Source organism: Pteropus alecto, unplaced genomic scaffold (assembly GCF_000325575.1).
Source record: "Pteropus alecto unplaced genomic scaffold, ASM32557v1 scaffold48, whole genome shotgun sequence".
NCBI classification, from domain to species: Eukaryota; Metazoa; Chordata; class Mammalia; order Chiroptera; family Pteropodidae; genus Pteropus; species Pteropus alecto.
The window spans coordinates 5419949-5431776 of NW_006442110.1; the positions used below are offsets into that span (position 1 = coordinate 5419949).

Here is an 11828-nt window from a genome sequence, read left to right on the forward strand (position 1 = left end):
GCGGGAAAGCGGATCCGGAAGCGGAAGAGCAGGTGGCAGGTCTCGGGTCGTGGAGGAGGGGAGAGGAGGTCGGGGGCAGACAGTCACCTGCTATGTGGTAGGAGTGAGGAGGCCAGCCTGAGCCTTACAAAATACTGTCCCCACAGCATCACGTCACCCCCCACCTGCTCATACTTGGAAGAGCTGGAACCCCAGGATTACCAAGCAAGCGCCCAGCCAGGACTGTTCCCATTCTCCCAGGCTCCACAGACCCAGCTTTTCCCACATCCTCAACCCCAGTTTTCATATCTGCATCCCTTCCCCCCGTTCTCCCTGCCCAGTTCCCTGACACCCCCACTGCCAGAAGACTCTCTCTTTCCAATGCCCTATGGCCCCAGTGGGGGCACATCACAGAGCTACTTCCCAGGCCCCACCTCGGGGCAGATCCTGCTGCAGCCACCTGCCGCGAACGCGGGTGAGTTTGGGGCTGGAAGAGAAAGTGCCCTTTGTGATGGAGGGAGCTGAGGAGGGAGACAGGCTCGCGGGCGGGAGGGCAGGCTGAGGCGAGCACAGGGTGAGGGGACCGCCTTTCCTTGCCCGCTGGTCTTTTTAAAGCTCTTCTTCCTTAAGTTTCTTGGAGGCTGCAGAGCAGATTGAGATACAGCAAGAGAGCTTTGGAGTTAGGAAAACTAAAGTTTGAAGTCCAGCTCAGCAGTTTCCAAGGGCCTGAGCCTCCGTTTCTTGGGCTTTGAAATGGGAATAATATTCCATTGTCAGAGGCACTGGGTGAAGACTAGAAACAACACGAGTGAAATACTTGGCAGGGTAGATGGTGACTACTATTAGGATTCTGACGGGCCACCTGGACCTCTGAAAATCTGGAAGCAGCCACCTTATAATGACTGAATTCTAGCAGAAAGGGAAGGTGTCCAGTTGGTTGTCTCCTTGCCGCCTGCATCAGAGGGCATGCGGCCTGACTCATGGTCCACTTTGTGTTAGTGCTGCCAAACCACCAGACCTCGAGTCAGGAGCATGCCTGGTCCCAGGGGAGCACCTGGGGCTAGCATTTCACCAGACCGGCCTGGGGCCCTAGCCTGTGTTTCTGTGGCAGCAGACTACTGAACCGTGCACACCCTAAGTCTTGTCTAATCTTTCCTATGTTCTTGGACGCCGCAGGTACAGTCCCCTGGAATGACCCCTGCTTGCCAGAACTGCCCTTCCCTGGTCCCTTCTGCCCACAAGCTCTGGGGCACCCCACAGGAGGGGATGGCTACTTTCCGGATCTGCTTCCAGCTCCCTATGCTCAGGCCGTGAGCAGCCAGCCTTCTCCAGGGCCCACCCAGCTGCCCGAAGGGACCAGGCCGGGAGCTGGGCCTTTCCTCAGCAAGGCCCGAGAGGAGCCGCAGGCCACCTCTGTGGAGCCGCACTCAGCACCTCAGGGGATCCGAGAGGAAGATAAGGACCACCATGTTCCCTAGACCTGGGGCCACAGAATGAAGAGAGGCTGCCTGGTGGGACGGGGTTGGGGTGCTACTGAGATGGGGGCTGAAGTTCAGGAACACTGATGGGTGGGAGTCAGACATTTCCCCGTTGTGTGGGTCCCTCTTGCTGGACACTGGTCTGAGAAGGAAGAAGGCCGGCTCTGCCCCTTCCTCCACACCTCCACGTGGTGGTCCTGCAGAGAGGGTGGCCTCTGTCACTCGTGAATGCTGCATCGGTTTATGCTGTTTCATTTCCTTGCCGGACGAACGAGCCAGAGCGTCCACTGAAAGCAGTAAACAAGTCTGCTCGTGGGCTTCTGCAGTCACGTGCCTCCCAGCTCCCACTAATTAAGGGTTTTGTTCCCTCACGGCCAGTTGTTGGCTGTGGCCCCGGGCGTCCCAGATGAGGTCCCCACTGCGCTTGCTCACACGGAGCCGGCATCCTCCCTGGCCTGTCTCTCCTGCTGGAGGAGAAATTGGGCATCTTGGGCCTTGTCTTCAGTCCTACCATGAATCCATGCTCTATTCCAAATCCAAGTTGAACCCGGGCAAAGCCGAGCCCGGCCTCTCCCTGGCATTTGGAGCCTGTACTGACAGGATTATAAGAGAGGCCTGAGGAGACTTAGGTTAAGTCTCTAGTATCGAGAACCTTGACTTATTTTTTCAAAGTGTTTTTTTTTTTTTGTGGGGGAGGGGTAAGAATGAGGGGTTAGAGCACCGAGAAGAGGATGCTGATATATGTATTGCACCCCACATCTGAACAAACGGCGGTCCTACAGTGCACATATAGCTAGGGTTTGAAGGCTGTCGATCAAACCACTTGCACTGGTAGCAAGGAGGCTGCCATCCTGGATGCTAAGATTACTGGAAAATGTGAGATAATTTTTTTTTCAAAAATTTGTATTACAATCAATTATTAATGTATATCCATCATAGTTCTAGAAAGATGGCTCAAAATAAATAAAAAGGAAAAAAACTGGAAACGGAGAAGAAATTTCGTAGTTCTGTAAGCACAAGGTCCAGGTGTCTGTGCAGCGTCCCGGGCCAGCGGGGTTGCCCACCTCCACTCTAGTGTCCTCGTGGCATCGCACTGCCACGCAAGGGGTGTACCAGCCGGAACCCGGGGATTGGGACATACACACTGAAATGTCGTCTCGTACTACGACACAACCTGGGCCTTTTAAAGTGTACATGTCACATATCTCTTTCATTTTCACAGTGTTTCATGCAGCCCATTAAATGATCAGCCTAAAAACAGACATAAGGGGAAAAGACAGACGATAACTGTTCGGTCATATGCTGGTTCCTCTCCTGCCGTCAGTCACCACGACATTCTGTCGCTTTCAGAGCCCTACAGGGAGTCTGGATAGTTTCTCCTTCAGATGATAACTGATTCAGGCTCCTGCTACTCAGGTCAGCAGCACCGTGGTACAGAGTGAACAGCGCAGACGTCTAAAGCCAAGGACAGGGGACGATCGACTTTAAGGTCTATGCAGACGTGCAACACTTGATCAAACGTGTTAGACAATCTAATGGTTAGCTAAAAGCAAAATGAGTTAATTGAGAATTAAGAATGAATGGTGGACTAACGAGAAAATGGTGAAAACTTAGAAGCACAGACTCCTGGAGGTGAAAGCTAACTCCCTTACACAAGAGCCTGTAGAACTTTGAAAGCTTTACTCATAAAGTTCTTCCTTCTACTAGGAGAAATTCCACATTGTTAACTGATCTGAGTTTTGCTTTTCATGTGCTACAAAGGATAAACCTAATACCGCAAAATCCGAGGACGGTATGCCATTCCTCAAAGACTTACCTTCGAGTGACTTGGTCTCCAGGCTCTTCGTCACCCTAGACGCCTCTGTTCAAATGAATGTGAGTTTAGGGATGTTCCTTTCAGGAATGGTGCCAGAAATGAACCTTACTTTGAACGTGGTCTGGTCAGCTGCATTGTACAGTGGGACTGTCACCTCCACCATATAGGACACACTCTTCTATCAATGTTGCCTGGAGAGAAAGTGATTTTTTTCCCCCCAGCCAGTTCATATTATTCTTGGTCCAAATCAAACTTATTGTCAACTATGACCCCTCGGTCATTTGAACAGAAGCTGTTTTAAAGTCAATCTCATTTTGTAGAGCTGACATTTTGAATCTAAATATATAAAAATTCATATTGCTTGTTCAGTTATTTAATTAATTTTAGCCCATTATTGAGCTTGTTAAGATGGTTTAGAGTCCTTACATAACATTAGCCCCTTTTTTTGCAATTTTTTTCTCTTGGCTAATTATATTTTGTATATTTTATAATCAAGCCATTGATAAGCCATCATAGAAAACAATATAAGTAAGTAGAAGAACATTTTTACATCGCTCCTTAAAAGTACTCCATTAATGAACATTTTTTTTTAGTAGAGAGGTAAACTAGCTAAAAATCCTCCTCAACTATATTATCATCCATGGCCATCCTTTGCCATCTCTAGGATTTTGGAAACAGATTTTGGGGAGGGAAAAAAAACTGCTGTATGACTGACTAAAATCAAACATTTTCTCTTTATAGCACTCTAATAATTTAACATTCTTATAAACCTAAAACATAATAAATGAGATTTAGTTTGGCACACCTTAGTCTTTGGAAACACTTGTCTTTTATGATTATTTTTTATCATATGCACAAATTACCTTTCAATAATCTCTTCTAGAAATTCATGAGAATTTTACATTACGTTGATTCTCCTTTAGTGTCTACAAATCACCTACTTAACAATAAGGATAATTGCCTCAAATCTTACAGATCTTCTCCTTTCTGTTCTAGAAAAAAAGAATTATTTAAATCAGTTATAAGACTCCTGTTTGGGTTTTAAGATCATTTTATGTTTTTTGTCCAACCCTTTTATTTCTAGAATGTTCTTCTTTCTGAAGAAGATAGGCTAAAATAAGAGTCAAGGGCTCCTTTCTCTGTATTATAGGCTGACACTATAACGTCTGCCTCGAGGGGGCCATTTCTCTTTCCCCTGCTCTTCCTGTTCCGAGTTTGGTTCTATTAGTGTCGTTGCTAAGTGTCATTGTTGCTATTGGTCTGTGGCGTGTCTTGCAGCACTGAATTTCTCCTGAGCGTCACACTTGGAGATGTTATCCTTGCAATTCCCGTGTGTGCCTTCTTTTAACTTTCACATCTTTTCAGCTTCTCAAAATCTGAGCTTGTAGCTGCATTGTTGACTCCTGGGCGACCTCGTCGGTTCTTCCTTGTCATTCTCTGTGACTGCACCTGCAGAATTTCACTTTGGGTAGCTCCATACCCCTCTGGGCCTTCCTCATTTGGAAGGATCGTGTGCTTCCCACAGTTAGCTCGAGCTTTCGTTTTGGTTTTGGTTGGAGTGAGGGAGCGAAGTCTCTGTATGCTGGCGCGCCCAGGCCGCTCCCCATGAGATGGCAGGAAACACATTCCAGCATTCCCCCTCGCTCACGTCCCCACACCACCCCCAGCTTCCTGATGCCATCCTCCTCTCCAGGAAAAAATCTCTCTTCCTCCGATTTAAGCTTTCACCATCACAGACTTGCCACTAGATGGCAAGCTACCACCAGTTTCATTGCGGCCTTAACTATTTTGGTTGTTTACCAGGGCAAGGCCTTGCATTCTTCAAAATGCCCTAAGATCAGACTCAAAGATATTAAGTCCTTCGAGTTGTAGCTTGGTTTGCAATATAACATGTACGATGTCCGGTTACACCAGAATCGCAGGTAAGCAATTTTTCCGTATAAGTATGCTTCCTGCAATATTTGTGTCCTGCATTTTTACTTATGCTAAATCTGGCAACCTTGGCGGTAGCGCTGTGCGGGGACATCTGCATTCGTGGTAGCTTCTCTGTTCGAGCAGAGATTGTCCAGGAGGCGGCCTCCGTATCTCCGCTCAGCTTTCCCGTGGTTCGGGCTGCTGATCCGTCCTGGGTCCACTGCGCGTTCATCTGGTCCTCTCCTCCCTCCTCCCATTAATAACCCTCATACAGACTCCACAGTCGCCTGAAAAAAGGCTCTAAAATCTATTGAATTCCTATTATATTTTCTGTTGGCTAAAATTTTCATATTATTAGTTATTTATATATTTCTGAGATCGTCCATTAGAATTAATTTTTAAATGTCTATTTTAACATCACTTGCATAAATAGAACACAGAAAAACAGGCTGCAAAAGATAATTTGGCTTTTGTTGATTCTACTCCAAGTCTTAAATGGTCTTTACTAATTAAAAGTCAGTCTGATTTCCTGGAAATGAAGTATCTCCTTCATTCACTAAGAAGTGCTGTTATTTTAGTCCACAGGGACGGTCTGGGAGATTGAGGGTTCTTATATTTGTAATTTATTTTATACTGTTCTTTTAAAAAGACCCTCTCATTCGAGTTTCATCACGAAGTCCTGAGACATAAAGGCAGATATTCATTTTAGCATTCAGTGGAGATTTACAGGCACCTAGAGTACTGGGTGGACACAGAATAATTAAATGAATTTCCAGCTCTCTGGGACCTGACCGTCTCGCTGGGGAGTCTGACAACACAAACGGCCAGTCGCACTACAGGAAGGCAACGCTGCGCAGGGCCAGCCATGAGAACAAAGTGCGACAGGAGCCCCGAAGGCACGGCAGCCACGTCCGCTGGGGCTGAGGACGCTTCAGAGTCCAAGGCATTACTTATAAAGGAAGAACGGCATTGAAATGAGCGGAGGAGAGAGGAAAGGGCACTGCAGGCAGAACAGGCAGTGTGCAAGGCCGTGGGGACGGGGACGACGATTACGAAGCTGGGCGTGGCGGACCCGAGTGCAGAAGACGCCAGTGGAAGGACCGCAGCTGAGGACGAGCCTGGGGAGGGAGGGAGGGAGGGAGAGCTGAGACGTCTGGGCCGTATTCTTTGGGCGACTAGAGAGGCACCGGTAGTTTTAATTTATGGGCATGCCTGGCTCAAAATTGTGTTTTAGAAAGACAAACGGAAAATAAGATCGGAGGGCTTAGAGGGGAGAAGCAGGGAGTCACGAGTGGGCTGCTGAGTAAGTGAAAGTGAGAGGCGGGGAGAGCCTAGAGCTAGGTAACGTAAAGAGAGGAGGGGGTTGAGGAATGTTTAAGAGTCAAGATCAGTGTAACAGGATAGAAAATTAGCTGAAAGGGATCAGAAAGAAAGGGAAGAGGACAAAGACTTGAATAACCAAGAAATGCCGTTAATTGAGAAAAGAAATGATGGGAATGGAGCAAATCAGGGGGAAGGGAGACCGCTTCGTGTGTGTTGAGGCTGAAGTCCCTGCGGTTACCTGGGCGGACATGCCTAGGGTCTAGCAAACAGATAAGGGCCAAAAGAGGTTACTGGGCCTCCTCAGCATGGAAAATGCTAGCCGAGGTAGAGAGACCACGCAAAATTTCTCAGGCAGAGCACATAGCATTAAAAAAAGTGGTCTTAGAATGGACTCGTGGGAACACCCACAAAGGAAGCAAGACTGGGAAGGAGAAAAGGTGGAGCTGAGGTTGACGAGGACTGGCTGAGTCGGGGTGAAAAGAGCTGGGAGCACTGCCGGGCAGGGGCAGGGGCAGAGCCCGGCCGGGTCAGTGGGTCCAGAGAGAAGGTCAGACCAATAAATAATTGTGGGAATTATATATAATCACCCCAGCTGACAGAGGAGGACGCTGAGGTTTAAATGATTTCCTAAGAACGCCAAAACCAGGTCTAGACAAACGTCTTCTAAGTTTGTTTTCCACTTCAGTAAATGCAGATAGAGTCTTACTTCCTAAATGCTAATATATCATTTAAAGAATGGAAAGAGTCTGAATAAGCAAATGGCTATTTATGACAGCCAATTTTGTGTTTGTTTTATGAGGTCATATGAGGAACTGAAATTGCCTACTTACTTTACCCAGAAATTGGTCCTCAGAAAATTATTAATGATGATGGTAACCATTTATGCAGCACTCTTTGTGTAACTAGCTCTCTAGTAGGGCATTTCATTTCACAGCAACCCTATAAGGCATTAATCATTTGACAGGTGAAAATCTGAGACTCAGAGAGGTTTAAGTGTTTGCCCAAAGTTACAAAAGACACAAATATTGGACAGGATGTAAACCTATGTCAAGAGGTGTCAACTTCAAGAGGAGACAATCGAATCTGAGGTCGTCGCAGCAGACGCCTCCAGAAAGACTGCAGGAGAAAAGCATGGGAGTCGACAGGCCGATGGAGAAGTCACCCCAGTGCCCAGGACAGAGGTGCTGAGACTACATTCGCGGTAGGGGACGGAGCGGGGCGATCTCAGGGACGATGCCAGGCAGAATCATCAGAATCTGATGGTGCGGGTGGGGCGGAGAGAACGTCAAACCGACTCCAGGTTTAGAGCCCGGGCACCTGGGAGTATGGTTTACAGGACACGGAACTCCGCAGGGGTTGGTTTCTGCTTCATCATCATGGCTTCTGCCTCAGCCTTTGTTACCTTCCCATGTCCTTTCTTGGTCCCCTTACCTTGGTCAAGTCGCCTCAGGTGCATTCCTCCTGCCCTAGTTTTATCATCTGGGGCTGGAATGTCCACCCACAGAGGTTCCCTGGCCCTTTCTGGTGCACTTTCCCCTCACGGCCACTTATATCCCCCCTTCCTCCCAATTCCTCGCAATGTGGTCCCCCCGCCCCCCGCCCCCACCTGGCACCCTTGCCCCAGGCGCCTTCCAGGACTGAGGCCCCTTCTGAGCCGTCAACAACAACGAGCATTCCCTGTTCCCAAGCATTCCGTTTTGCCCACTTTTTCATTTCATCTTCCTGACCATTATTTATTTTGGCTTGACTTTTCTGTTACTTCCTATAACAATTATTTGAATTGGTGAAATCAGATACTTTCGCATACTCAGTGCACCAAAAAAAAAAAAAGTCCCCAGAACAAAGTTAAAGGACTATGTCAAAAGTTTTAAAAATAAATTTTATATATTCATTTTCCTTTTTTCCCCAACTGCAAAATTCCTCTATCTTTCTTCCCCCTTTTATTTGTTAATGCCAGCGTTGTTTTGTTTCAAGGAGAAAGCCTAGTACTCTGCGTAATTTCACCTTCTAGTCATGATCCTTCAGTCCTCTCGTCCCCTAAAGCTAAACAGCCACCTCTGTCTCTCCCCGCACCTCCCTTCTCCAGTCATTTGAGGCCCTGCTGTGTAAGGATGACAGATGGCTGTGAAAACCACACCTTATCTTTGTTTCCAGTCTGTCACCTGGCCGAGCTCAATGCTATCACCAAAACTTGTTTATTAATTCCACAAGTGTCACTACCTGCTCCTCCCACTCTCTCAAAAATAATCTGCCTATCCATATTCTGTTGACTCAATCCTTGTAATTCATGACAAGTCACCTTCAACCTTACGTGGTGAGCACAAACTCAACAGATCATCTGCTTAAATCCTACAGGTGAACACCAGACTGTTCCAATCTGTGGTTTATAACTAACCGGCTGTGAGACATTAGGCTCACCATCTCCCCTCTCCAGGCTCCATGGTGACAAATGAGGGTGTCAGAAACAAAGATCCTTAGGGTTCTGTCAACTCCAACACCCCAGCACAAGCTGATCTCAGTAAGAAAACACCCTCGAACTGGCTGGATGTGTCCCATCCGAGTGTCCATTCTTTCTTTGCCTCCTGATTTTCCTCTTCAACCTGACTGTCTGCTTCTGTGACAGCAAGTCTCTCGTGCTAGACTTGTGGACTCTACCACATCCCACAGTCTGTCACTCTTAGCTGCGCTTTCTCCCCGGCGGCCGCAGACCCTGGTCCGGGAGCAGACTTGGAACCCCGATCTCGGCGCGGCAAACTGACTCGACTCCCGCTCTCCTGGATTTCCAGCCGCACTGTTCAGAGGTAATTGCCTCTCTGAAACATGCAGATAACTGCCAGGAAAATCCTTATCTGCTCTCGGTGCTCCTAGGGAACTCCTGGGCCAGACCCAGCCTCTCCTGCGGCGGGCTCTGCCCTCAGGCCCGTGACTCACGCTCCAAGCAGCAGGACCCGTAGTCACTCCCTGGGAGCGCCCTCCCCAGCATGGAGAAAGTTTCCGGCGCACGACTCAGCTCTGACCCAGCTCCCTTCTCCACTCTTGCCCTGTCCACCCCGCCCAGAAAGAATAAATATTGAAGCATCCACTCACCCGCACTCCCTGTGTCTTCCTGGGGACTGCAGCCTCATTTTTTGCAATGTCTTTAAGGGATTCTGCAGACTGAATGGATGCTTTGCCTGATCCTCTTCCCAGGAAGAGGCTGGAGAAATTTCTGCAACGTAACTGTCATTTAAAATGGGCGGATGGGAAGAAGTGGGTTGAAAACTATTAAGCAGAGAGAATGTTCGCGGTACATTTGAATCATGACTGATTCAGGCAATCGGTTTCTCCTTAGCTCATTCACTTGTAACCTTCGGCCCCTCCACACAGCTTAAGAGTTATAAGAGCACATTAAACGACAGGCATCTCCCGAGTCATGTTCATAGCAATTGTGGCTAGAGGGTCAGTGAACTGCGTTAGTGATAGAGCCAAATTGCCACCACCAAGGTATTTATGTAGAGGATTGAAAACCACGAACAAACATGCACAAATCTCAGTGACCTGTCTTGGCTGGGTGAGGAATGTTCGTGTCTATAAAGGGCCACTGTATCAAAATACTGGATTTCCAATTTGGTCTCATTCAAAGCACAAACTATTATGGGTAGAGCAACACGGGGTCCAGAAGAAAATGGGTCCAGAAAGAGGGGGAGGGCAGTGAATTTAATTTCTTTAGATTTTCAGACTTTTAAACAACTTCTCTGCCAAAGGCCAGTTAAAAAAGATCAGTCATCGTAGGGCCAAAATCCACTTTATCTTGTATCATGGATATAGAAGTTAAGAGATGGAAAATGAAATTAGGGAAAATAAGTACATCTCAAAGCGTAAGCCTTCCAGATACTAACATGTAGGCTGATCTTACTGAAATCATTTTAAATGACAGCGACGGAGCATGTCATGCATGATAAAAATCGTTAAGATCATAGTTAACCCTAAGTGAAAAGTTGATGGTGAAAACGAACTCTAAGGAACAGTTTCCTAAGCTGTGTGAGTAGGTAAAAGTGATAAAAATTCAATGTCAAGCGAAGATAATCGTTCAGCACGTATCTAAGGATTTTAAGCTCAGAGCATGTCACATTTCGGAAAAGGGTCTCTAGGGCTGTCGTTGACGTCTCCTGAAGCCACTAACCCTGTGCATGGTTTTGCTTAAAAAACCAACAAAATCCTGTATATCTGTATATGCCTCAAATGCAGTTCTGTCCAAAAAGTGTTGATTAATGGTTGTTTTAATAAAATCTCATAAGAAATTGCTGTGTTTCTAAAACAATGATGTCAGTCAGGATTAAATTATAAATTGAGTCAAATTCTAGAAATCTGCAGAAGTAAGGGACAATAAGTGGATCTGCACCCAATGATCTGAAACCCAAAGTATAGAAAATTTAGTAATTCAGCTGAGGAGAGATTACTCAAATCTAGGTTTTATTTGTTCGATTTTTGGTTTTTGTCTTTAAAACCAAGGACCTAAAGACAGCCAAATATCTTTTGATTTCCCTGATTAGGTGAGAATAATCCAATTAAATGAATACATATTAAATTACACATATGTATTTTAGGTGAGGCAACCCTTGGTTGATCTCACAGATTGCAAAGACCTTGTCAGCTTACAGTCCCTTATTTTTTATTTTTTATGCCTACAGCACCTGGTCTTCCTAGGTGGTCTCCCATCCAAGTACTAACCAGGCCCAACCCTGCTTAGCTTCTGAGATCAAATAGGCATATTAAATCTCTTAAGACAATTTTTGCCTTACAGAAGTCAGCTTCAGAGGTGCTCAGAAAGCCTCAGCAACTTCAAGCAAAAGAGCAGTCATTCAACCAAAATAATTATTTGCACTTCTATCATTCAGAATTTATTTTACCTCTCTGGGAAAACTTCCTAAAAAATATAAGATTGGATATAGCTCTGTTTCAGCCATATGGCCAGTATTTAAATACTGGCTTGAATAAATAATTTGGATTATAATTATTGGTATCCCTGTTAAGAAAAACCAGTTGCTAGTTTACATGTAATATATACATATTAATGTATCATATATTAATAATAAAAAGCTGGCTTTACGAAAATGGTGAAAAACCTCAAATGAACTTTTCCAAAACCATCTCATGTTAGCTTGTTTAGTAGTGTCAACTTATTTAGAATAAATTAACATTAGCCATCTTAATTATGATAGTGAGAACTGTTCTAAAAATTAAGCAAGCCGGACGTGGTTCCATAGTGTAGCACTTAGCACATCTGCTTTACACACAGAAGGTCTTGGGTTCACACCCCAGTGGAGCCACAGTCCATG

At 46.2% G+C, this 11828-nt stretch overlaps 1 protein-coding gene across 1 annotated transcript in view; it reads left to right on the forward strand.

Annotated features, from left to right (window-relative positions):
* Window positions 1–1457, forward strand: part of NOBOX (NOBOX oogenesis homeobox) — a 20731-nt gene extending 19274 nt beyond the window's left edge. The window contains 2 exon segments of the mRNA XM_015596161.1: window positions 147–454; window positions 1156–1457. Coding sequence (XP_015451647.1) covers window positions 147–454; window positions 1156–1457 — 610 coding nt within the window.
* Window positions 1458–11828: the final 10371 nt, after the last annotated feature.